Source organism: Heliangelus exortis, chromosome 22 (assembly GCF_036169615.1).
Source record: "Heliangelus exortis chromosome 22, bHelExo1.hap1, whole genome shotgun sequence".
NCBI classification, from domain to species: domain Eukaryota; kingdom Metazoa; phylum Chordata; class Aves; order Apodiformes; family Trochilidae; genus Heliangelus; species Heliangelus exortis.
Window position 1 is genome coordinate 9,548,826 of NC_092443.1, and position 26,789 is coordinate 9,575,614.

Here is a 26,789-nt window from a genome sequence, read left to right on the forward strand (position 1 = left end):
CTGAACCTGCAGCTGAAGGCTCTTATGAATTCTGTTGGGGCAGAAAGTGTGAGATGGATCCTCCTGGCTGTGCCAAGAAGCATGAAAAGCAGCGAGAACTTCCCTCCTCCCCCCTGAATGATTGATGAGAGTTAAATACCTGCATTAAGCACCTAGCAGGAGCAGACTCCTGAATGAATAGATGCCTTTAAACACACAAAACCAAGGAACCAGTCAGTGGGATAGCTTTTCAAGTTGGGACTGGTCTTGGAAGCTGCTTCCTATCCTCACAGGGTGCTGATGAGCTGTAAAAAATGCTCAGCTTGTCCCTCCTTCTTGGTGGCAATCTGGTCTTCTTGGGAGTCCCCTGTTGCTTGGTCCCTCCAGGGAGGAGGTGACAAGTTTTCAGCAGTGGCCCTGGTGTTGCTCAGCTTCTGGGGCTGTGTTTGAGCAAGGCAGTGGGTGAGGTGTTGGGGTTGCAGATATTTGGGGCTAGATCAAGCAAGGTGTGTGCTGTGGGTGTGAGCACCCATCTGTCTCCCTGTGTCCTGGCTCAGGGCAGGTGCTGTGGACCTTTTTCTTTGTTCAGCTCATCCAGAGCCAGAAGTGACCTGGTTTTTGGCACTGGCAGCAATGTTGCTTCAGACTGACCTGAGGGCAAATTTTTGATGGGCTGCTTTGTTCTTAAAGAAACAAACCTTTTTTTTTCCCGGCAGCTGAACTTTTTCCCTGCAATACTTCACATTTGACCCCCCCCCTGCCCTGTGCTTAGCAGCATCTCCAGTGTGCTGATCCCCATCCTGCAGACAGGAGGTGAGTGTCCTAGGGTGGAGAGGATTAATGTGGAGGGATGATGGAGGTGGGTAAGTCCAGTCAGCTTGACAGCACCTCTGGGAAGCTCCCTCTGCTTTGAATTTTAAAGCCTGGATCCACCTTCTTTGAGATGCACAGCAGTTTATTTTGATTTTTTTGTGGTGTTTTTTTTCTCTCCACCCCTTCCTCACACTATCCTTGGCATCACTTGGATCCCTGGGACTCACAAGGCTCCTCAGATGCTCTCCCAGCAATCAGCAGAGTTTCCCTCATTTCTGACCCCTCCCAAGGACTTGCCTGATGCTCCACCAGGGTGACCTGCTCTGCTCTTAATGCTGAGTCCATCTGTCTGCCCAGCTGTCTGTGCAGCATCCCCACACCCGGGGGGCTCACCAGTGCTGCTCACTGTCCCCAGGCAAATCCTCATCTTGTCCCTGCTGCCAGCCTGCCCCAAGTCACCCCGGGCCATGTTGGTACCAGCCTCAGGGTTCTTGTTTGGGCACATCCCAGGGTGATGTTTGTCACCCTCCTGGCTCACCTGCCACCCCCAGGCTGTGTTCTGCTCCCTCTAAGCCATGCAGCCCCTGATGCTCCTTTTGTAAGGAGGGGAAAGGAGCTGCTTTGTTCAGGGCAGCTATTAATTACGCTCTGCATTTGACACCTTCACAGTCAGCCTTAATGAAATTACTTCTCCCGGTGTTGTATCTCCCCTTCAAGAAACAGCCTGGAAAAAAAGGGCTGTTTCTAATAAAACCAGTGCCCCCCCTTTATGTTTTCTTTGGTTGCAGCTCAGGGCTGTGCTTCATCTGATGATACAACTCCAGTGCAGCCACTCCTGTCCTCCACCCTCTGTCATGGCTCGGAGCCTCCTCAGTTTGCAGCTCTGGGGCTCTGGCTTGGTGCAGCTTGGCCAGAGCAGCCTGCAAAGCACATCCCTGGGTGCATCCCAAAGCTCTGCTGCTGGAGCACCCTCTGTCCAGGTCTCTCACACCTTGGATTTATTTATCAGTCCTCTTGCAGCCACTGAGCTCCGTGATTGTCATTTGCTTGTTCTCAGTGTTCAGGAGTTTTGCACTGCTGCTGCATCTGGGAATACTGGGCTGGGATCTTGTTCTGACCAGCTCAGCCCTGTTGGGTCCAGTCCATGTTAATAATAATAATAATTAGGCTGAGCTAAGATGCCCTGTGCTGAAAGGTTTTCCCAGGAGCTCATCCCCAGCAGGTAACTGGACTGCCTGAGTTCCCCCCCTCTCATGCCAAAGGGTGTTCTTGCCCTAGGAAAAGCCAGAATGATTCCACCATAGAATTGGAAAAAATATAGGTGCAGATGGGTCAGGTCACTAATCTGTGTGTAGGCTGAAAGCCCTGTTGCCCTTAAAAAAAGTAAATGAATCAGTTATCCTCGGGAGAACTCACTCAAGAGTTAGCAGGATGTTGGTCATCACATTTCCCAGCCTGTCTAACAAGCCCTGCAGAATCTCTGCTCTCGTTTTCAGAGCCCTTTCCTTCTAAGCCCCTGAAACAGGATTTCAAGCTGCCAGGAGGGCTGCCAGCCCTTCCCATCCCAGGCCAGAGGACAAAGGATGCTGCCTGCCCATTGTCTCTCTTCCCTTGGGTGGCAGGAGGTAACCTGGGACCTTTCCTTCTGGTTTTCTAACGGGTGAGCCTGCCCTGTCTGGACAGCAGGGATTCAGCTGGAAGGTCCTCCTTCCCCTCCTTGGAAGGCCACCAACCTGAGTCATATCCTGACTCCCTCTGCCCGTTTGGCTCCTCGGGGCTGTGGGATGGAGTCGGCTCCTCTGCTGCTGCTCGTGGTAGGGACCTGGTTGTAAATCAGCTTTTATCTGCTGTGATGCTGCTTGATTTCTCAGGATTGACTCTGCCAGGCTTGCTGGACCTGGGGAGCATCTCCCAGCTTGCAGGGTGCCCTGCACACCCTTGTCTGTGGTCTCTCCTGGTTTGTGCTGAGAGCTGAGCAGGAGGTGGATGGGGCTGGGCAAGGGGAGATGGAAATGGGCAGGGGTTGAGAAAACTGGGAGAGGGGGGAGGTTGAAAGGTTCCCACAGAGGAAATTCACTCTTTCTCTTCAAGCATACGCTTTAATACTGATGAAGAGGGGAGTAAATTGGCCCTTCTAGAGCATTCATATCTTTTGTTGTGTTTTATAGCAGTTTACAGCTAAATGGAACATCTGGTATCTGAAAGGGGCTGAGGAGGGAACAGAGGAGGTTTGTAGATCAAGGAGGGGAGGAGTGGGAGAAGTGATTTGTGGTTACTGCTGCAAACACTGAATTATCTGTGAAATCTGCTGAACTCCTGTGCATGACAGAAGTGGGGAAAATGGGGGCTGCCCAAGCCCTGAGGACCCCCCTAGCACAGGGTCAGACCTGCAGGGGGGACAAACCCCACCATCCCTGCAGGACCTGCTGGTGCTTCCTGGCAGAGCACTCATCCTTGTGACTGCTCTGAGGGGGAATGTGTTGGATAAAATAGGTTTTTGCTCTCTAGGACAGACTGTTCAGCTCCTTTGGGTTTGTTGGTTCTTGGGTGTTCATAACTGGGCTGGGAGCATCCAAGTTCACCCGGTGGTACAGGGGCTCCCTGAAGCAGAGTTTGGGCTCATCTCTGTGGCAGAAGGAACAAGAATGGGAGATAGGTATCTTCCATTACTTATATGTAAATAAAATTCTATTTTTTTAACAGCCTGAGTGTGTTAAGCAGTGGAAATCCCAGGCTGAGCAGCATGTCCCCAGGACAGGAAATGTGTACAGCATCGGGGCAGGCTCACATGTGCATGGAGATCCTTTGCTGTTATGGGAAGTGCTTTCTCATGTCAGTGATCTTCCAAAAAAGTCACTGGTGAAGCCTCAGAGAAGGGAGGAGGCAAAGAAAAAAAAAAAAAAAGTCTCTTGATAGCTGTGGGAGAGTTGTGACTTGAGATGGAAAATAAAACAAAAGCTTTTTGACTAAACCCAGTCTGTTACTTTGAGGATTTTCGTGCTTTCTTTTTCCTCATTTCTGGATCAACTTCTGTGTGTCTTTTCTAATGCTTCTGCAGGGTTTGGGGCTGTTTTTTGGGGAATTGCTGCTGGAGCAGTGGCTCAGCCCAGTGTGGCTCTGGGCTCAGGGTGCCTGAACTGGCCCCAGGGTTTTCCTTCAGTTCCCCTTCTGCAGGGAAATTGCTGAAATAAACACAACTTTGTAACCAGGAACCTGGCACCAACTGGGAGGTGTTGGGCAGAAGCAGATTGTCCAGGGTGACCTCAGAGCTCTGTTTTTTGAGGACTCCTTGTCACAGCACTGGTGGCAGACCCTGGCTCCCAGCTCTTGGGTGATGCCTGCAGGAGGAGCTGGGGTGTCTGCTCCAGGGGCCATGGGCAGTTGTGCAGATCCATGCAACTGAGTCCTTCAGCTCAGTTTTCAAGCAGCAAAATAGATGTAAGAAGTTCCTGGAGCCACGGGAGGTGGGAGTGTGGGGTCAGCTGAGATGGTGCTGAGCAGCCCAGGAGGAGGGCTGGGAGTAAAGAGCTGGGAGTATCCTGCTCAGCTCCAGGCTGCCTCCAAATGGGAAGATTTTTGGTGTCTAAAGTTGCAGAATGTGGAATGTGAGTGTTACACTGAGGTTTGCTGAATCTCTCTGTCTGTGCTGGAGCTGAGATTCCCAGGGAGTTATCCCTGCACCCCCTGCCCCTGCTCATCCCTCCCTGTCACTGTGGTTCACCCAGCTTCTTGCTGCATAGCTCATCTTTTGCTTGTGAAACCAACTGGGGATGGAGTGGGATGGAAAACCTGAGTGCAGAGGTCTTGATGTGAAACTGGACTTTTTGATCTGCCTTCTCAAATGATTAAAAAAAAAAATAATAATCTAGGGTCTTGCCAGCTGTGACTCACCCTGCCCTCTGCATCACCAGGCCTGGGGGTTGGAGAGCACTGTGTAGCTGTTAGGGAACTTTTAACCCTTTTTTGCACATCAGTTTAGTTTTGCCTTTTCCAGCAGCCAGGAGCAGGGATGTTCATGCTGCTGGAGTGAGGAGATTTTCCAGGGGCTTCCCAGCTTCCCTCCCTGCCCTTTCCCACCTGCTTTGCCTGGTGTCTCTCTGCATGATGCAATCAGCATCTTCCCCGAGGAGAGCTCAGTCCCAGACACCACAGACTTGGTCAGATGTCCTGAGCTGTCAGCAGCAGAACCTGTTCCTTGCAACAGAGACTGGCACAGAAGGAGAGATGCAGCCCTGATAAAGCTGGGAAAGGCCACTGGGGCCCTCCAGAAGTTTTGCTGATCCCTTGCTGGAAGGGTTCACAGCCTTGGCATGTTGGGCTGCACGTTGCCAAGCTTGACCTGGGTGGAGGAACACTTAAATGTTTTTTTTTCTTAGGGGTGACAAAGGTTAAAAGTAAATTTTGCTTGGATTGACAGCTCAGTTATCTCAGGAAGGATAATGAGGAAGCTTTAATGAAACTCCAGGATCTGCTTGGGAGTGGGGTTTTTTAGCCAGGTTGTTGCAAGAAGCATTTCTAATTAGAGAGAGATTTAATTCCAGATTTTTGTCATCCCTTCCCCCCCTTCCCCTCTTAATTATATTTGCTAACGTGTTTAACAGCTTTCCCTTCAGAAAAGAACAATTTATTCAAAGGTCATAAATAGATTCTGGCATTAATTACTCCAGGAGCCACACTGGGTTGCACCAGAGAAATCAACTCCGTGGGGAATGCTAAAGCTTTCACTGTTGGATTTATCTGTGGTTGAGATGACTTTGTTGGGGTGTGTGTGCAAACAAAGACAGACACCCCATAAAAGATAAAAAAAGGTTATTGCATTCACATGAGTGCCCAAGTTTTTAAATCCCACAGGGATCTTGTAGCTAATTTCCCGGAGTTTTTGGAACAAGGCTGTAAATCACAGCATCTCCCTCTGTTTCTCTATTTTCCTTTTACACCATTTGTTGGGGGGTATTTTTCTCAAGTAGTTTTTGATCCCTTTGTTGCTGTTGATGATTTGGGGAGTTACAGGGAGAGCAGAACCTGGGCTGCCTTCTGGCCATGGGGACAGAAGGATGGGGCTGAGTGATTCCTTTTGGTGCCAACCCCCCCCTTCCTCCCTCCCCAACAAATCCTCAGCCTGGTGCCCACATTAGGTTAATAGTTTTTGTAACCTCCAGGTTTTGGAGCTGCTGTAACATCTGTTCCAAGTGATAATAAAGCAGTGCTGAGGGGAAATTAGCATACAGCTGCTGGGGTGGGTGAAAGTCTCTATAGAAAAAAAAAATAATTTATTGATGGAAGATGAAGGCTCATTGCATTTTCATAGTTCCTGGTGGTTTTTGGCAGTGTGGGCAAAATCTGTTCTATTGCAGTGGGGAAGGACAGTGCTGGGATATGGGACTCTGATGGATGTTTAAGACCTGAGTGTCCTTTGTTTGAATGTTTCAGCCCTCACCCTAAGCCAAGAGTACTGCTGCCTGCTTTGGGTCTTTTTTGAACTCTTTCCATTTCTCTGGCATGGTTAAACCCCCCAGATGGGACCCATTGCTTGAGAGGAGCTGGGCACACTCTGTGGGAGAGAATATTCAATATCTGCTGGGGATGGCTCTGCTTTCCTGGCTGGGGGATGCTCCAGAGCCCAAAGCATCTCATAGGGCTGCTGCACAGAGGAGCATCTCACTGTGGGCTCTTGTGCTATGGGGTACCTTGGCCTTTTATTTTTTATTTTTAGGCTGCCACCTGCAGCTGTCAGCAGTGTTATGTATTTCTGTGTCTTTTCTTCTCTCTCTGTCTCTTTTTTTTTCCAGAAGACCCAGCTCTTGGAGTTCTGTGATTTTGAGAACTGAATTTTTCCTTGAGGGAAGAGAGGCAAAGTGAAGTAGCAGTTGTTGCTTTCTTTACTTTGGGGAAATGCATTAAAACATGACTGAAGTGCTCTCTGAAGCCTCATAGGCTTGAAAGGGATTTTAAAATATCCAAGTTTTAAGATCTATAAAGCAGAATGATTACTGATGAATGAGAAGGTGGTGTTCTGAATGCCCTTTCTTATTAAAGAATAAAAAAATAAACCCCATGTTCAGCTTGGGGCTCCACCACCAGAAGCTGACTGAGAGCATCTTCTACATGGATGGAAAAAAAAACCTCTTAAGCAGGGTTGAACATCTGGTTTAACTGGGTTTAAATAAAAAGAGCAAGTGTAAAACTTCAGGAGGTGTAAAGCAGCTGCATAATTCCATGGGGTCAGAGGAGAACTTGCCAGAGACAAGGCTGGGTATTTCCCTGGGTAATAAAGCACCTGAGCAGAGGAAAGGATCTTCTGCCCTGTAGCCACCAGGTTTTGCATGTTCTTGTCCTGGGGATGAGATGAAAAGCCACATTTCATGTTTTCCTGAGCACTGAAGGAAGGGGGATGCTCAAATCCCCTTTTTGAGGCTTTTTTCCCCAATGACTTGGAGTTGAGGTTTTGTTTTTTTTTTTTTTGAGACAGCTCTCCTAGTAGCAGTCTGATGGTGTGAAGATCCTGTATAATCAAGACAAGGCATCAGGTAGTGTTATCACTCCACAGAAACCTGTTATTCACCCAGCAGAGCTGTTATTAGTCTGATTCTGGCAGTGCAGGAGCCAGAGGAGCTCCCTTTGATGGAGCACAGGAGGAAACTGGAGACAAAAAGGGGTATTTAACTTGTCTGTGTGCTCAGGGTAACTTAATAACTGCTTGGTTTTGTCTCTGTCAGGGTAGCAGCCAGGCTTTGTCATGGATTTGAGTGCTGAAGAATAAATGCAGAATTTCTCCTCCTTCCACCCACTTAATGTTTTACTCCAAAATGGAAAAAAAAAAAAAAAAAAGTGGTGCCTTTTGGAGCTGGTTGCCCATCCTGCTCTGTGCTGTGCAGAGGAGAAACATTTATTTAATTATATGTTTATTTATTTTTAATTTTTGGAGGGGTTTAATGTTCTCAGTGTCCATCAGCCTGGAGCTCTGTTCCAGTTCCTTGGCTCTGGGACATCCCTTGGTCATGATCTGGGGGATTTCTGGGACATGAGGACTGGTGGAGTTGGAACCCATGGGTTTGCATCACTCCCTGTGGGTCCCAGCTCTCTCCCTGGGTTTTTTTGGCATCATTATTCCTGTTGTTCTTTGGGGGGGGAAAAACTTTCACAGAATTTTTCTGTGGGTGGCTCTCAAAAAAAAAAAAAAACAAAACACAAAACAACCCTGGAAAGAACCCATCAGAACCTTGCACACAAAAATGAGGTGTGGGTAATAAAATATAAGTATAAAATATATATATATATATAAAAAACCAAACAAACAGGACTTAGTAAGTGCTGTGAGTTGCTTCCAGAGCCTGGTTCTGTAGGAATCTCCTCCAGCAGTGGCCTTGGTGCTGGTCCCAGCTCTCACATCATCCTGGGGGTGATGGGGAAGGGAGGATGTGATCCCAGTGACTGGGTGACCATCAAGTCCTCCTCCATGGATACAGATTCCAGGCTCTGTGGCTGGGTACCAGGCAGCTGAGAGCCTTGTTCCATGTGCTGAGGAGCAGAGACAAAAGTTCAAAAGTTGAGCATCTGAGTTAGAGCAGAAGCTCAATACCAAGGAAGAGTTGAGATGGCTGGAAACCAAAAACTGGAGCTGCAGTTTCTTTCCAGATTGTGGGTGGATTTGCATCACTTATTTGATACTTGATATTCAGGGCAATATTAAGCACTGAAGCATTTGTATTTGGGAGTGGAGAAGCACCAAAACCTCAAATAATTTTTGTTCCTTTCTGCCCAGCTGGGTAATAACCCATCAGCAGGGTGCAAACATCCTTGGGTGCTCCAGGCTGGGCACTCAGAGGGGTTCAGGGTGTGTAGATCTCACAGATGTGTGTAGGTGGCACAGATTGATTGACTCTTAGGGGTTTGGGGTCTGGGTAGAGCCCCCATCAGCTGGCTTGGGGTTGTCTGTGTTTGAGTCAAATCCCAGACCTGAAGGTGGGAGCTTTTTTTTGCTCCTTGGCTGTCCCCATTCCTCACTGAGCAGTGTTTTGCCTTGGCTCTCCCCCCTGTGCCAGATGTCCATCAGGCAGATGTTGGTCACTCCTTCCCTCCTGGCAAGGGAATGATGCTCCTCGTGGAGTGTGGTCCAGAAAATGTTTCAGCTTCTTGCCTGGAGCCAGAACTGATGGGTCAGGATGACTTTGCCTTCTTTCTGCTCCTTTCCCTTGCAGGCTCTCAGCAGCTGGAGAGCTTTGCCCTGATGGAGCTTGAGGATGTGCTCCTTGGAATAAGAGCTTTTTCCATTGTGAGCTATACCTTAGAGATGTTTTATCTCCCTTGGTGTTTGTGGCCCTGTAAAATGCTACACAGCTTTAATTTCTACTTTATTTTTTTTTTTTACTTCATACAGTCTTGATTGCAGGATGCAATTTATTCCTAGCAGCTCAGCCTGATCTGTGCCACAGCCATTTTCACAGGAGCCAGACCTGTCTTAATGGTTGCTGTATGACTTTTTTAAAAAAGGATCATTCTGGCTTCTAAACAAATGTTCTTGCTAACTTCTGCTTTGGGCTGAGCAGAGCTGAGACCGTGTTAGTCTGACAGAAATCTGCTTGTTCTTACACCCTGTAGCTGGGCTTGCAAATTCTCCATACGTTTTTACTCTGTGTGTGTGTGTGTTGTTGGAGGCTGTTGCTAAGAGAAGGAAGAATTTAAAGCAGGAGAAAGGTCCCTTTTGTTCAGTTCTATATGTTTGGCTGAAGTAGTAAAAATGAACTTAAATTGGTTGGCACTTAGGAAAACAGCATAGGATTGCTGCCCAAAAAAAGGGGGGAAATGAGTCTGTGTTTAACAGCATGTTTATAGAATCCTAGAATGGGGTGGGTTGGAAGGGACCTCAGAGCTCATCAAGTCCAACCCTTGCTCCACTCCCCCCGTGGTTCCCAGCCCATGGCACTGAGTGCCACATCCAGGCTCTTTTGAAATATCTCCAGGGATGGAGAATCCACCCCTTCCCTGGGCAGCCCATTCCAATGGCTGATCACCCTCTCCAGAAAGAAATTCTTTCTAATGTCCAACCTAAACCTCCCCTGGCACAACTTGAGACCTCTTGTGCCCTCTTGTCTTGCTGAGAGTTGCCTGGGAAAAGAGCCCAACCCCCCCCTGGCTCCAACCTCCTTTCAGGGAGTTGTAGAGAGTGATGAGGTCTCCCCTGAGCCTCCTCTTCTCCAGCCTCAACACCCCCAGCTCCCTCAGCCTCTCCTCATAGGATCTGTGCTCGAGTCCCTTCCCCAGCCCAGTTGCCTCCTTTGGGCCTCCATCTCCTTCCTGAATTTTGGGGCCCAGAACTGGACACAGAACTCAAGCTGTGGCCTCGCCAGGGGCAGAATCCCTTCCCTGGACCTGTTGGCCACACTCTTCCTCATCCAGGATGCCACTGGGATTCTTGGCCACACTGCTGGCTCCTCTTCAGCTTCCTGGCAATCCCAGGTCCCTTTCTGCCCCTCTGTGCCCCATGGAGCTCCCCAGGGGGTTGTTGTGGCCAAAGTGCAGCACTTGGAATGTTGAACCTCATCCCATTGGGGCTACACCTGACTCCAACCAGGATCCAGGGAGTTGTAGAGAGTGATGAGGCCTCCCCTGAGCCTCCTCTTCTCCAGCCTCAACACCCCCAGCTCCCTCAGCCCTTCCTCACAGGACTTGTGCTGGATCCCTTCCCAGCCTCCTTGCTCTTCTCTGGACCTGCTCCAGCACCTCAATCTCCTTCCTGAGCTGAGGGGCCCAGAACTGGACACAGGACTCAAGCTGTGGCCTCCCCAGGGCTGAGCACAGGGGCAGAATCCCTTCCCTGGACCTGCTGGCCACGCTGTTCCTGAGCCAGCCCAGGATGCCATTGGCCTTCTTGGCCACCTGGGCACACTGCTGGCTCCTCTTCAGCTTCCTGGCAATCCAGACTCCCAGCTCCCTTTCTGCCACTCTGTGCCCAGCCTGGAGCTCCCCATGGGGTTGTTGTGGCCAAAGTGCAGGACCCAGCACTTGGAATGTTGAACCTCATCCCGTTGGGATCTGCCCAACTCTCCAACCTGTCCAGGTCCCTCTGCAAGCAGTGTTGACACTGTCTTAACCATGTCAAAAAAGTAACTTTAATTTACAGGTCAGTGAGCTTTTTTTAGGGCCACTGCCCATATAGATGTATCGATCCTCTCCCCCTGGAAGCTCCCAGGGTTTGTCCTTTTGTGTGCAGAGAATTTTCAGCCCAGTCCGATGGTTTGGGTGGCTCTGGGAGGAGATGGAGTTGAACAGCTGAGCCCAGGAAGGAATTGGATCCCACTTCCCATTCCCCTCCTGCTGAAACACAGCTCAAATGGACCAGCCCAACACCTCCCCGGGGCCTTTTCTTCATGCTCAAGTTGTACCAAATTAATTAGAGCAGCACAGGCAAAGCAATGCAACCCTCCCTAACACTCCCTGCAAATGCAATTAGGCTGTTACACAGAGTTTATTTTAGATACTCCAATTAGGAGAAGAAGCTTTGCTGGGAGATTGGTGTAACTGTTCATGTCTGGCTGGTAAATCCATTGTTAAGTTCTGCTTCCAGGGGAAATGCTTCTTCTAGGAAAATCCTTGTTTGATTAGAGCCAAGGTGATGCAGGGATGGAGAGAGGGGAAAAGTCCTCACCCAGCGACAAGTGGCTCCTCTTCTTGGTGAGAAAATCCAGTTTGGATTTCTTGCTTCAGGGAGTGTAAATCAGGGAGAATTGCAGCAGTGTTGGAGTTTTTGATTGTGTATATACAGACACAGTAAACTTTGGATTAAATAATGGAACAGGACATCATTAAAAATAAAACCATAAAACCCCACCAAACAGCCTCCAAGTGGTGTTCTGTAGTTTTGGTAGAGTGAAATCCATCCCTGGTGCATGTTTAGCCCCCTGTAAGGCTGGCTCAGAAAGGAGGATTTGTCTTAAAATATAGAGAGCCAAATCCCAAAGGTGTTTGAGGGACAGGAGATCTTGGGAAGGTTCCTAAAACCCCTCTCTAGCCTCAGGTGTCAGCTTTGAGGGCACCCTGTGTGCTTCTCTAAGAGATAAGCACCTGATAAGAGCTGCAAAGAGTGTGATGCAGGTATTAGAGGGTTCCCTTGATCTTGTTACACTCCCCAAGTATTAATTTATATAAATATCCAGAGCCTTATTTCCCCTAATCTCTAGAATCTGTTCTCAGTGGTGGTTCTTAGGAGCTGGGGATCTGACCTTTTTAAGCTGCTTTTACAAATTAAGTAGCCAGGAGATTAATCTGCTGTAGCCTGTTTTCATCCTGCAAAAGAGGGACCAGACTGAATTGCTGGAGGACTTGAGCTGGAGCAGGAAAATTCACCTCTTGGGAAAGTTGTTCCAGATGAGGTAAAATTGTCACATCTCCTTGGGAGAGGTTTAAAATCAACTGGGTCAGAACCAAAGCTCCCCTGTGTTGAAGCAAAGGATGCTCCCAACCCCAGGATAATTTGGAGCCTGTGCTGTGACTGCCAAAGTTTGATGCAAACATGTGTTTGAAATTTAGGCACTGGTGGCTGCAGAAAGCTGTCTTTAATTCAGGGTGGCAACAAATCTTTTTACACTTTGGGAAACTTTACAGCACAGCCTTAATTTTGGCTGGAGTCGCTCATTAAATTCCACTTTGCAAAAATAACTTGAAATGGAAAGTGAATTTTTTTTCTAGCATGTTTTCTTCCTGTGGTGTGAATTGGGATAATTGACAAGCTGTAAAACTAAAGCAAAATAAAAGATGAATTTCATGGCACTTGCCTTCTCCCTCTTTTTCTTTCTCTCTCTCAGGAAGAACTCCAAATCCTGCTTTCCTGGAGTGTGCACTGGGGAGCAGCTCTTGGCAGAGGCTGCAGGGCTGGAGCATCAGCTCTGTGTGGTTCTGTGGGATGCTGAGGGCACTCTGGGCATGGAGAGGGCATCTCCCACACCATTTTATATCCATGTGGCCCAGGGGCTCATAATTAACATGTCCTGCTCATAATTAACATGTCCTGCTCATTACATGGGTCACTAATGGATTTAAGGGATTGGGTTCCTCCTGCAGTTTAAATTGGGTGCACGGAGACCTTGGAGCTGTTGCTTCTGTGCTGTGTCCACTGGATGTGATGAGGGGGATTTTTTTGGTTTGTGGTTTTTTTTTAAAAAGGCAAAAATATAATTTTTTTTTTCCCATTGGCTGCAGCCTTACCTAACTTGAGGGGAAATCAGGGTGGTTTGGGTTCAACCCTTCCCCTCGTTCAATGAAAAGGGGAAAACAATAAAGATGTGGCTGAGTGGGGCAGTGGGTCATGAAGCCTTGGAGCATCTGGCAGGGAGGGTTAAAGCAGAGGGGGCAGAAGAGCTGCCATGAGCTGCTGTTCCTCTTGTTGTTAGAGGACAGTCACTGTGCTTGGTGTTGATGCTGTAGCTGTGTGAGGTGTTGATGCTGTAGCTGTTAGGAGATGTCTGCATCTGCTGTGGCTCAGAGCATCCTTTCCAGAACTGGGCTTTCCTTGAGTTCCTGTGCCAGGGCTGAGGCTCTGCTGCTTTCACCTGGCTCTCATTACAGAGCTTGAATTGTTTGGACTGAGGCTTGATACTTTCTAGTAAGAAGTCACACACCCTGCTCTTCTCTCTAGAAGGGAGAAAAATGCTTAATTGAAATCACAAAGATAAAATATTAGCTTTAATCTTAAAAACCCAGAACAGCCAACATCACAGTAGTGCCAATGGCCTCCCCATCCTTCCCCTGATTGAAGTTCATTCTGATTTTTATCTCATGCATACATTAAATGTGATGGTTACCCTTCAGATTTCCTGTCTCAGCCTCCCAAGCTTTGTGACACTGACAGCTGTGCTCAGTTAACTGATTCCCTTGCAGTGCTGAACGGGAGAGGAACTGAGACCCTGAATGCAAATCACAAGAGGCAGTGCAAGCACTTTAGGTAGCAAGAAAAATGTGTTAATGCCTCCGTTGGTGAATGGGTTTTCTTTTCCTGCTACACAGAAATGGGTTCAGAGCTATTCTGAGAAAGCCAGAGAGGATTTGGGGACCCCTGTGAAGCCTGTGGAAGGCTCCTGGGGGTCCTCTCCTGATGCCTGGGAAGTTCTGAGTACCCAGCTGTGGTTTTTTTAGCAATTGAAACTTTTGACCTTTTCTGTTACTGAGGGGTGGGGAAAAAGTTACCATGCAGGAAGTTTCATCCCAGTCAGTCTCTCTCCACCTCCATTTCCTCTCTACACTTAAAAAATCGGTGATTTTGAGCTGTTTTCCCCTCAGATGGGCACTGCAGGGATGGCAGGGGCTCTGCCAACCAGCACGGGCCCTCGGGGAGGGAGGGAGCTGATGCATCCCAACCTCCAGCCTCATCTGTTTACCCTTTTTTTTTCTTTTTTTTTTCTGAAAAGCAATCAGGCTGGACAAACAAGGCTTGCTGCTCCTAAATCTGTGTTGACTGTTCCTGCTTTCCCATCTCACCCTTGGGAAAGGAATCCTTGTGCTCTGGAGCTGAAGGGAGGCTCAGCAGCCTGGAGTTCCCTTCTTCAAGATGGGCTTAATATGTGGTGGGCTGGACAAAAAAGTGAGGATCTTAACCAAAAGCACCCAGGCATTGCTCCAGAGGTGCCTTTTTCCATCTCCTCTTGTTTTGGTGGTGACAGAGGCTTTGGTTAACACCAGACACATGGGCTGGGATCAGGCTGCTCTTTGCCAACACTGCCAAAAGTTTCCTGCTCCTTGTCCCAGGATGTGCTGCCTCTTGTCTCCCAAGTGTTATGGGAATGAATCTTTGCAGGGAACATTTGCACAAAGCCTTGGGTCTGCTTTGGCTGTCCTGAGAGAGCTCCAGGGCTCGTGTGTGTGTCTGCACGTGTCTGTCTAGCCTTGGTCCCCAGATCCAAACAAGCACTAAAGCAATTAAGCTATAAAATATTTTATTTTTCCTTCTCTTATTTTTTTTTTTAAATAACTTGTTTATCCAGAGCAATTTTCTGTGCCTTGCACACGTGTCAGAGTTGTTCCCTCTGGGCTGTCACCTTGCAGGCTGTGGCACTCCCAGCTCCTGCTTTGGCCTCTCCTCATTTTCTACAGAAGAAATTTGGAGCTAGAGAACTTGATGAGCCTCAATTAAACCAGGGGTAAAAACAAAAGCCCTTCCTGTTCTCCAGCTTGCACTGTCTGTTCACATCCTCTGTCCTTCCCAACACTGAAATGCAACAAAACATTCATTATTTAAATCCAAGGAGAGGAAGAAGCCTCAGGCTTCTTGTTGGACCTCAGGGCTCCCCATCCATTCTCTGTCCCCAAGGACAAGCAACCTCCAGATGCTCCCCAGCCCCCTCCTCCTGGCTCTGCCAGTGCTGGGTTCAGCTCCTGGAATGGTGGATGTGATGGAATGGAATGTTGGTTGTGTCAGATGTGATGCTGGTCTCTTCCTGACTCCCCAGGAGCTTTCTGAGACTGATCTGCAGTGGGTTGTCCCTTCTGGCTTGCAGGCAAGGACTGGCTGGTGGGTCCTGTACCCCACCAGAGTTTCCTTTTAAATTTCTCTTGCACAAGAGGATTTATGGTGATTACCTCTCTCCAGCTGCCTGCTCTCCCCACCTCTCCTTGCTGAGAGCCTGTCCGTGGAGTGATGCCCCAGGAGCAGCCCCTGTGACCCCATTCCTGTTGGTTTTGGGGGTGAAGAAGGTGCTGAGCTGCTCTGAGGCTGCCCCAGCTTTGCAGTGAGGAGCTGATGGCAGTGCAGGGGTGCATCAAGAGACCTATTAAAAGCAGATTGTGGGCTTAATCTTGCAAAATGCAGCTTGATTTTTTTTATATGCAGGTCTGCATCAGTTATCCCTAGTGTGAAAAGCAGAGCTCTGGTGTTAATTACTTATTTAGGAAGAAGCTGGGAGACATCTTTCAGCATCATTACCTGGTGCCATTAAGCAGAGTTTTCTGAGTGTTTGTGCCTGCTTCTAATAATGCCATCGTGGTCCCTGGTGTGACATTTGGGAGCTGTTTTTCACCCAGGCTGTTGTCAGCCTGGTTTGGGTGATACCTTAGGGATAGAGAGCAGCTCAGGAGGGTGTGAAGGTGTCAGGGTGGGTGTCAGCATCCCTCCCCATCAGCAGGCTGGGGGCATGACCTGCTCTGCTAGCACCAGCACCAGCTTTGGGCCCTTCAGTCCTCATTTGGAAGCTGAACCATCACCTCCAGATCTTCTTTGGAGCACCAGACTCTGCAAATCTCAACAGAAGTTTGCAGTTGTTCTAAGCCATTATTTCCCCCATCACCAATTTCAAGGGTAAAAGCTGTGACAAATTCAGTGCTGGAAATATTTTCATGGCTGAGTTTTTGCTTTTCAGTTGTGTTCTCTCTTGGCATGGCTTGGGTTTGTGGGATGAATGTACCAGGAGGGTGGTTTGCTCAGAGCTTCTGCATCCTGGCAGGTAACCTGGTGCTGCTCACAGTGAGGAAAAGAACACATTTTGTTTTAATTCCCGAGGGTTTGGGAAAGTGAAGCGAGTCTGATTGGAAGTGGGTCACCCAAAATCATGACTGGATGGGGAAAAATTGTGTCTACCCATGGTGTGTGAATAATGAGATGGCATCCAGACAAGAAAAGTCTCCTGGATGTTGGCAGATTGCATGCACTTGATCTGATGGCAGAAATGGTGAAATAGTGCTTTTTGGGCATGTTTTAGAAAAATGTCCAGTGTCTGCAGTGAGGTTGGTGTGTGCCCTGAAATGAGGGTGGGCTTCTAATGTTGGCAACCTGTGGCACAACCAGCTTGGGGATGATCTGGAGATATCAGCAGGTCTTTAAAACCAGGCTCAAATGTGGGACTTGTATAGAATTGGTGTAAAAGACTTGGGTTTAACATCCATGTTTGGTTATCTAATAATTTGTTTTGGTACCAGAGTCAGCTACTGCAGGCACCTACACCATGGATCTCTTCAGAAAAGTCTGAGCTTGTCTCTTCAGCATTTCTGTAGGGCAGCCTGGTTTTAAAGAGGCAAAAATAAGTTTTGGGAATTGCAGGAGCAGAGAACTTCAGACCCTGTGAGCATCTTTGCTCCCAGACATTGCAATCCAAGCCCTTTCCCTAAGGATCCCCTGTGCTTCCCCAGCTCTGGGAGGGCTCCACAAAGAAGGGAAGTACTGTCAGCAGCTGCAGCTCCAGCGTTTTCTTTGGGAAGTTGCAGCTTCCTTCCTCTCATTTAAAGCCCCTGTGAGCTGCTGGGTCAGATGGCTGGATGGATGGACAGACAGGCACTGGGTGGGGAGGGCTCAGCCTCTGACTTTAAGCTTTGGGGAGGTTTAATTCTGCTGCTGGGAGAGGACAAGAGGGATGTGGGTTTTCTGTGATTTCCTTTCCCTCCTCCTCACTTGGAGGATGTTACTCAATCCTTGTCCCCTCCTCCAGCTCCACGTTATCATCTTGGACTCCTCGGCTGCCTGACAGGGGTTTCAGCCACGCTTCTGGATTTTTTTTTTTTTTTTTCCCCATTTTTCTCTCTGAAGGAGTGTGTGCAATGGAGGAAAGGAGCCCGGTGGTCCTTTTAGGGGGGAGTTTGGGGGCAGCAAAACTTTGCTGAGATAAATTAGGCTGAGCACCCCCAGGCTGGGCTTGGCCCCTGCAGCATTGCTTGGCCAGGTGACAGCAATGGGGAGGGGACACACGGTGCCACTGCTCCTCCTGCAAGCAGAGAAAGCTCAGATGCAGCTGTGCTCTGTGTGTCTGCCTTCAGTGTGTCCTTCAGCATGGTCCCTGAGCATTTCTTCTGCATCTCTGACTCCTTTGGATGGGATCATTTGCCCCTGGGATCTGTCTCTCACACTTCCCAGGTGTTTCCCTCTGGTCCCCACCTTGTCCCAGCACTTCATGGCTTGGATGGAACCCAGGAGCTCTGCTTGCTGGGTTCTGGTTCTGACTCGAGCCATTCCTCTGCCTCTGGGGCTGAGCCCTGTGACTTCAGTGCATTCAGTAGGTTACTCCAGGACTTGCCCTGGGTTATTCTAAAGAGTTCTTACAATTCCATGTATATTCTCGCCTCCAGTTCATCAGCTTAATCTTGAATTGTGAGAGGACTCCTCCCTTGGGGAGCTCATCCAAAGGCCCAGGTGGAGTCCCCATCCCTGGAGGGATTTCAGAGCCCTGGAGATGCTGAGGGAGATGGGGCAGTGGTGGCCTTGGCAGGTCTGGATTAACAGTTTGACTTGATGATTCTCAAAGTCTTTTCCAACCAAAATGATGCCATGGGAAGTTCCTGTAAGGTGACTGAGAGCTCTCTGTGCCCCACATGGGTCTCTGTGTGTGCCAGGGGTGATGAACAAAGGTCTGAGGATGAGCAGAACTGGAACAGGGTTTGGCAGCCTGTCCCAGCCGTGCTTCTTGCTCCCTGGTGTGCTGCTGGGGAAGGCAGAAGCTCCTGAGAAGTTTGCATCCCCTCTGAGAAGCTGTGGCTGATTCTCCCTGGGAAGGACCTTTCCCTGTTGCAGCCCTGGGTTGGCTTTCCCTTGGTCTAACCAGTGCCAAGCTATGGGTGTTTGCTAAAATAAATGTTTGCTCTCCTAGGTGCTCTCCTAGGGCTAATCCTTTCCTTTGGGTGATTGTGAGAAGCAGCAGCACTGGGGAGGTCAGTGCTCAGCAGTGTTTCAGGCTCATTAATCAGTCTTGCCAAGTGGCATTTGTGCAGCTCTGCCATAGGAATGCCTTGGAAATGGGGTGAATTAATAACACTAAATTGTCTGAGAAATCATTTCATTCTCCACTTCTCAGCAGATAAATCTGCTGTCCAACAACCCGGAATTTAATCTGTCCATCTGATGTAACTGATGAGCTGAGACTTGAATCCAAATGTGAACGGGCAGGGAGTTTCTGCAGAGATGTTTTGTGGCCTTTCTGCAGCTGCTCCTTTCCCCAAACACAAAGGGGGAAAAGGAACAAAGAAAGATTTGGTACTGTTGGGGTGTGTGTGTGTGTGATATACAAGCTTCAGTTGTGTTTTTGACTTCTGTTGCTGTTTCTGTGACTTCTGTTGCTGTTTCTGAAGGTTTGGTGAATGCCTTGGGGAGCTGGGATGGGTTGGAGAGGTTGGGTAAAGGTTGTGATTTAACCTGAGCAGTTTTAAGTGCAAAGTCAGGTGAGCTGCATCTCTCTGGTCCTTGCTGGGTCCTGGACTGCTCTTGGGTTTTGTCTTTGGAGCAAGCAAAGGCAGCTTTGATGCCCCTTTGCAACATCTGAGTTGTGCCAAGGGAACTCAGCCCAGCTTGGGGATGCATCCTTTGGCTTTCTGGAGAGGTTTATGCCATAGGATACCTGCTTCCCACTGGTCATTGTAAATGATGTGTTTTCTCAATAAATACCTTCTCTTCCCCATTGCTGAGGGCCACGATGAGCTTCCAGCACCCTGCCAGGGTCTGGCAGTACCTAAAGGGGCTGCAGGAGGGCTGGGGAGGGACTTTGGACAAGGGCCTGGCTTGGCAGGATGGGGGGCAATGGTTCCAAGCTGAAAGAGGGGAGATTGAGATGAGATCTTAGGAAGAAATAGATCTTAGGAAGAAGCTGATTCTTAGATATTTAGATTGAATATTGGGAAGAAATTCTTTGCTGTGAGGGTGCTGAGCCCCTGTTCCAGGTTTCCCAGAGAAGCTGTGGCTGCCCCGTCCCTGGCAGTGTCCAAGTCCAGGTTGGATGGGGCTTGGAGCACCTAGGGCTGTGGGAGGTGTCCCTGCCCATGGCAGGGGGGGCACTGGGTGGGTTTTTGGGTACAGAGGATGGAGGCAGGGGCAGGATGGAATGTGTGGGTCTTGGGCTCCTGCTGAAGCAGATTGCAAGCTTCTGATCTGGTCTTTACATATGACACCATTGATTTTGGGCCTGGCAGGTGGTGAATGAGCCCCAGAGAGAACATTGATTTCTCTCTCTCCTCCTTCCTTCTGCAGAGTGCTTACTGGTTGGAAGGTGTGACTGACTGGTAAATACAACAGCCTCAGCACAGCTCATGTCCAAGTGTAGCTAATTATAACTGTGCTCATTAGGTGATCAACACCCCCTGACCTTCCACCAACAGCAAACCAGCCTCACAGTGCCTGTACCAAGAAGATATTTTGCAGATGGGTGAGAGAGGAGCAAAAATCGTGCCTGTAACCCCCAGTCCCATGGGCTGTGCATGAGGGGCAGGGACAAAACCTGCTGTCCTCCAAGGTGGCTTTGCTTGTGGGACAGTGTGGTGGCCTCATTCTGCTGCCACCTCCTTGCTGCTGGAGCAGGGCTGTGGTGCTGCTTCCTTGCTTTTTTGCTTCACAGCACTTTTCAGCAGCTCTTTAAGGAAATGATGGGTTTTTTCCTTGCCCCCAGCATCGGGTGCTGTGTGGTGACAGCAGCTGGTGGCTTTTTGCAGGTGTCACCTGGAGCTGTGGGACAGGCAGTGGCTGACTTGGGCTGGTTGCAGGGGGTGGCAAGGTGATTCCCAGGTTGGAATTGGGTGAGCCAAAGGCATTTGGATGGAGCTGAGGTTGAGCAGTGTGCTTGGTCCTGTCCTTTCCTGCCAGGGCTGAGCTGAGGGGCTGGAGTCATGGGGGAGCTGGGATTTGCTCTCTGTTGGCAGCACTGTCAGGACAAGGCATTCATGTGCTTGGATCTGTGATCTCTGCAGTCTCCCAGGAGCCAAGGTATGGTGAACTTCGAGTTTTTTTAGGAATTCTAACCCTTGATGCAGTGTGCAGAGTGCAGGTTTTGACACCCATCAGGTGCTTGGTGGAGCATCAGGACTGTGCCAGCCCAACTTTCCTGAGCTCTTCAGCCTTTATCCCAGTCCCAGCCTTGGGATGAGCTGGGAAATGGGGACCCAGTGCTGCAGCAAGGCAGAGAACTTCTGCAGTGGAAGCTTTGCCTCTTGCTGCGTGTAATTATGGCTATAACCTGTGTCATTAACTTGCAAAATGGGAGGCTTAAAAGGATTTAAAATAAACACATGCTAGAAATTTGAAATCAATAAGACTGCAGTGCAACAGAAAATACACCCCTGCTGCAAGAGAGTGGTTTGCCCAGGGTGTAAATTCTTGCAGAGACCCAGAAGATAAAGTTATGAAATAACCCGTGTCGGTGAGAGGGGGTGTAAAAGCAATTAAAAAAAAAAAAAAAAAAAAGCAATCTCTCAGTCTAGACGGGTTATATTTACTGCAGTGTTTATGAGAGATAGAGGAATGGCCCAGAAAAACAGAATTGTTTTCAATTTCTGCCTCTGGCACTTGTCTAATGAGAAGGCTTGGATACGATGGGAAAATCCTGTGCTGGGGGAGCTCTGCTGGGGCTCTGTGGAGGGGAAGAGGGGAAGGAGAAAAGATTACTTGGTGTTATTTGTTTCTTTGTGTAGGTGAAACAACTTGCTGTTAATGAGGTGGTCTTGTTAATCCATCCCCACAACCTCAAGCATCATCCCAAAGGCAGGGAGAACATCAAGGTCATTGTGGTGATGTCCATAATGACCCCAAAGATTGGGCTTTGGTTCTGGTTAGTTAAAGTTAAGCTGGTTTAGTTCACTTTGAACTCTGGGTGAAGCTTTCAAGCAGGGTTTTTTGCATGCTCTTGGGTTGATGGCAACTTGGGGAGTGGAAGGAGTGAGTGCCATGTGACAAAACCACCCAGACCAAACCCACCCAAGGGCACCTTGTGTCCTCTGCCTCTTCATCATGTGGGGATGATTCACCCCTTTAATGGGTTGATTCACTTAAAATTCTAACATGTTTTTACATAGGAAGAATTTGCTGAAAAAAAATTGTTAAACACAGCAATCAATGTAAGTATTTTATGGTATATTGTGAGGATGCAGGAATAGGTTTAAATTAATTGCTCGGCAGACTCAGTCTATCCTGATGAAGGATGGAGGTGATGTGGCAGCAAAAATGAAGTAAGTTTTTATTCTTTTCATCCCAGATCCTGGTGCTGTCAGGCCTTGCCATTGGAGTGAGACTGTCTGGAATCCCCAGACTTCAAAATCCCCAGTGCTCACAAAGAAATGACCAATTATTGCTACAGTCCTGACAGGATTTTCTTGAAAGAGAAACACGATGTTGCTCTGCCAGTTGAGCTCTGAATAACCCAGGGTAATCCCTAGAGGGGTGGGATTTCTGCCTCTTCACACAGGTTAACACTAAAGCAAAGCTTGGTGGAAACAGTCCCAGGGATTGCCCTGGGTTTGGGAATGGGATCTGAGCTGGGTCAGGAGCAGCTCCTGGGGCTGAGCCTCTGGCCTGGCTGTGCTCGTGCTGCCTGCAGGATCTGGGAGGTGTGAGGGTGAGGAAGCAAATATCACCTGAACAAACTCAGTTGTTTCAGATCCCAATGCAAATAAAAGAACAAACCACCCTGATTTTCTTTCTCCCAATCTTTTGTTTGGGATGTGTGCATCCACACGTGTAGGTACAGCATGTGCTGTCACAGCTTTCTGCAGGGACCCGGAATGGGCTCATGCTGGAAAGGGTTAAAAGTTCAACACTGGGCTTCTGTGGAACATCAGCTGTAATTTATATTTGGCTTCGACCTTGAAAGGGAAACTTCCTGGCTTGAGTTTTCCAGCCCTTCTGCAAGGGTACCTCCCGTGAAAGTTGTTTTTCCAAAGGGAGTTTGTTCCTGGTGTGCAGCTGGGAACACAGGAGTCCTCACAGGCACCAGGAGCCTGACAGCTTCAGGAACAACAAATAAACTCCTGCCTGGCTTTTCAGGGCAGGTTTCTGAGTCTCTGTTAACTTGTCTCCCCTGTAAATTTAACTCAATAAATCCCAGTTAAAACTTTGTGCCCGTCTTGCTCACTTTTTCCCCTCCTTTTCTTTTTGTCTCCTCCAGTTTCTCTGTTTGAAGAACATCCGAACCTTCCTGAAAGTTTGTCATGACAAATTTGGGTTAAGGAACAGTGATCTCTTTGATCCCTTTGACCTCTTTGATGTACGGGATTTTGGAAAGGTAAGAGTTAATCCTCAGCTCCTGGAAGTTCTGTTCCTGGACTGCCAGCACTGGGCACTTCCCTGGACTTGTGCTGCAGGTTTGGGATAAAAATGGGAGGTTTTGTGGTCTTTCCAAGCAGCTTCTGCACCTTTAACCCATGCATTGGATCCCTCTTCCCCTATGCAGAGTGCCTGTCTTTGAGCTGATTCTTAGATATTTAGTTGGAATATTGGGAGGAAATTCTTAGCTGTGAGGGTGCTGAGCCCCTGTCCCAGGTTCCCAGAGAAGCTGTGGCTGCCCCATCCCTGGCAGTGTCCAGGTCCAGGTTGGATGGGGCTTGGAGCACCCAGGGCTGTGGGAGGTGTCCCTGCCCATGGAAAGGGATTGGAAATAGATGGATAGCCTTCCAGATCCCTTTGCCTTTTGGTTTTGTAATGTGGCCAGTGAGTTTCCAGGGGGATCAAGAGGTTTCATGCTGGGGTGAAATGAGTTCCCCTGAATGTTTCTGAAAGAAATGTATTTGGAGGTTTTTGTTTTTTTTGTTTTTTTTCCTGAGTTTGTGCCATGTGTCACCTAGAGAGGAGAAAACATGTTTTTGTGTTTTGCTGAACAAGACCCAGCTGTGAGGGAGGAAAATCCTCCATGATTTTGACAAGCAGTCCTTGTTCTGCTGCCCTGGCTCTTTACGTGAACAGGATCCAGGCTGGGCTGTTAGTGTGATGGATACTGGGCTCAGGAAAGCCATTAGGTTGGACAATTGCTGGATTCTTTAGTGGAGAAGGTGTTAAAAGATTTATTAAAGCTCTCTATTGTTTTACCTATTTCGAGCTACCAGGCTTATGCTGCTGGAAGGCATCTTCTGATTATCCAAAGAGTAGATTTTCACTGCTGATGGGGATATATTATTTGATATTTATTGCCTAATTTATTTCTGGACCATTATCTGGAATGTGCAATTGCAGGGGTTTGTTTTATGAGGTTTTTTTGATTTATGAAATACAAGAAGGCTTTTGTTGTTCTGGGAATGTGAATGCACAGAAGGAACCTTTTGGGCTGGGGAAGGAGCTGCTGCTAATTAAAATGCTGCTTTATCCTCACTTTGTCTCTTGCTTTGTGCTCTTTCAAATTGTCTAAGATGCCTGTTCATAGAGCCTGGTGTTAAACTGCTGGAACATGTCAGCTGAACACAGTTTGGTTCCATTTTGGTTTGGTTAGGGAACAGCTATTCCTTCCTCTTCTTTCTGTTCAGTTTTTGGGGGGATATTTAGGTTTGTGACTTGGGCAGATGATTTCCCATTCCCTTTCTTCCCAAAGTCTCATTGTCCTGGGGTCAAACTTGTCACAAGCTTCCAAGAAATCCAAACATTATTCAGGTTTTTTTATTATATTGTATTTTCACATTTATCATCATCCTCAAAAGAGGTTGTGGGAGGCAGGTTGTCTGCACAAAAACCTCCCTGATCTTTCTGCTGCAGTTTTTTTATCAGCTCTGCACCACCCTAAATCCCTCTGGAAGCCTGTCCAAACATCCCCATTGTCCTTGCCACCTTTCATTCATACATTGGCCTCAGAACAGTGGCAAAGCAAATAAACAGGGAAAAATCTGGTGTTGACCAGAGAGCTTTTCCTCTTTGAGTCACAGGGAGAGCAAAAGGAGCCTCTAAGCCACGTTCCCACTGGCCAAACACAGACTTCACACACAAAAAATTCCTCCTGCAGCTTTTCATCCCTAAGCTCAATTCTGGGTTTTTGTTACAAGACACTTCCAGGGGGTAGGAGAGGTTTCTGAACGTGGCACAGTAACATTTGACCACCTAATTACACAGGAGCCTTGGTGGGGTGGTGTTGGGTGGTTCCCTTCTGGATGCTACTTCAGGAGCTGGTTATTTTTTTCCTCCAAACCAGAAAGCCAGTGATTACTAATAGCATTTGGGTTTGTTGCAGGGCAATTACTGAGTAGAAGGGCCAGGACTTGCATTTCTGTGGTGCCAGCCTATATGTAAAGGCTCAGCCTTTGGAATCTTTGGGATCCTTAGAATCCTAGAATGGGCTGGGTTGGAAGGGACCTCAGAGCTCACCAAGTCCAAGCCTTGCTCCACTCCCCCCGTGGTTCCCAGCCCATGGCACTGAGTGCCACATCCAGGCTCTTTGGAAATATCTCCAGGGATGGAGAATCCACCCCTTCCCTGGGCAGCCCATTCCAATGGCTGATCACCCTCTCCAGAAAGAAATTCTTTCTAATGTCCAACCTAAACCTCCCCTGGCACAACTTGAGACCTCTTGTGCCCTCTTGTCTTGCTGAGAGTTGCCTGGGAAAAGAGCCCAACCCCCCCCTGGCTCCAACCTCCTTTCAGGGAGTTGCAGAGAGTGATGAGGTCTCCCCTGAGCCTCCTCTTCTCCAGCCTCAACACCCCCAGCTCCTTGAGGGATTTTTAGCTTAAGGAAAGCAATAGTGCTCTAGCAGAGGAAGCCAAAGCCAATCCCTCAGTCTTGTCCAGGACAATTGTTACTCTGAGAGTTTTCTGTGCTCCTTTTGGCTGCTGAGCCAGGGCTCCAGCAAGGAGGAGCTGCCCCAGGATCCATGGGGCCTCTTCCAGAGGAACCAGTGTGTTTGGGGGCTGCTCAGGTCCAGGAACGTGGGGATTTTTTCCCTGATTTTGCTACTTCCTTGAGTTTTAAGCTTGGGAAGTTACTGGTTCCATAGGTTACTGGGGTAACAGCTGGTGAGATGGAATCAGGAGCTCCTGGGCTTCTGTGGGCAGGATCCCTGTGGAGCTGACAAGCTCCATCTCTGCCTTGGTGGGATGCTGGGTATTTGGCAGCTTTTGCCCAGTGGATGTGTCATGTTTCTTGTCAGCTTGAGCTCAGTGTTCCCCAGCTCCCCAGGGGAATTGAATGGCCAATTTAAGTTGCTCCCAGCCAGGTTTATTCCCCATGTCCAGCTGTTCAGCAATCCCACTGTGACAAGGGCTGGGCTGTGGTTTAGGCTGTGTTTCCAAAAGTGACTCGAGATGCTGCTGTTTCTAGCTGTGTCCCTTTAAGACACCTTAAAAGAATTTATGGTTATGCTTTTTCCTGCAAGCCAGCTCTTAATTTTTTTTTAATTCAATTTTATTTAAAAAAAAAATCTTATCCCTTTGAAATGGCTCAGGAGCTCTCTCATCAGCAGAAGTGGCTCTGTGGCTGCATCCCCAGCACAGGCTGCAGGAGCAGCACAATGTGCAGGGCTCTGGGGAAGAACACCCCAGTTACTGATGCCTCATCCCTAACTACAGCCTGATCCAGGGAGCACCCAGTTTTTGCTAGTACAGCTCCTAAAAAAGCAAAGCTCGTGCTGGTGTGTGGTGTGCACAGCACTTCATGCACATTTAATAGCAGGGATGGTGTAAAATGCTACTCTTACAGGACTTGCTAATTTATTGGCACCAACTATAATGAGACAAAATGCACATAAATATGGATTAAACTCTTTATCACTCTATTAGTCAGCACAATGGTGGCAAGGTTCATTAAAGGGAGTTACTCATTTTCAGTAACTTGCAGTAATGTGCTATATTTTCTTTTTGAGAAATATAGTTCAAATATTCATAGACCTGTGGAGCATGCCATTTATTAGGCTCCCATTCCTCTCTGCTCTCCTGAAGTGTATTTAATGGTCCTGCATTTCTTTGGAAGTTCCTGCACTGGTTGCAAAAAGCTTTTTTTGTGCAAGATGAGGCTCTTTCCTACCCTGACCTGTAGACACAAAACGATGCTGTGCCACAAATGAAAAAGGGAAGCATCTCACAGGTCAGCTGAAAAATGAGGAGGTACTGATAGTGGGATAGAAGCAGTGTTTCTGATAGTGGGGTAGAAGCTGTGTTTTTCCCCTCTGTTGGTTCTGGTCCAGGGGTTGGTGAGAACTGCAGCTCAAGTGGGACTCAGGGGGATGGCTCAACCCTCCCTCCCAATTAATGGAGGCCACCAAGGGTCACTGGCACCTGAGCCTCGTGGGAGGCTGATGAAGGACTTGTCCATGGCTTGTCCTGCATGTCTGAAGAGCCAGGGAGGAGCCATAAGTGGTGGGGA

At 48.4% G+C, this 26,789-nt stretch overlaps 1 protein-coding gene across 2 annotated transcripts in view; it reads left to right on the forward strand.

The window, feature by feature from the left end:
- VAV2 (vav guanine nucleotide exchange factor 2) overlaps positions 1–26,789 on the forward strand; it is a 130,583-nt gene that overhangs the window by 5,902 nt on the left and 97,892 nt on the right. For both annotated transcript variants that reach the window (XM_071766629.1, XM_071766628.1), the window contains exon 2: positions 22,623–22,739. In XM_071766629.1, coding sequence (XP_071622730.1) covers positions 22,623–22,739 — 117 coding nt within the window. The remainder of the gene's footprint in view (positions 1–22,622; positions 22,740–26,789) is intronic.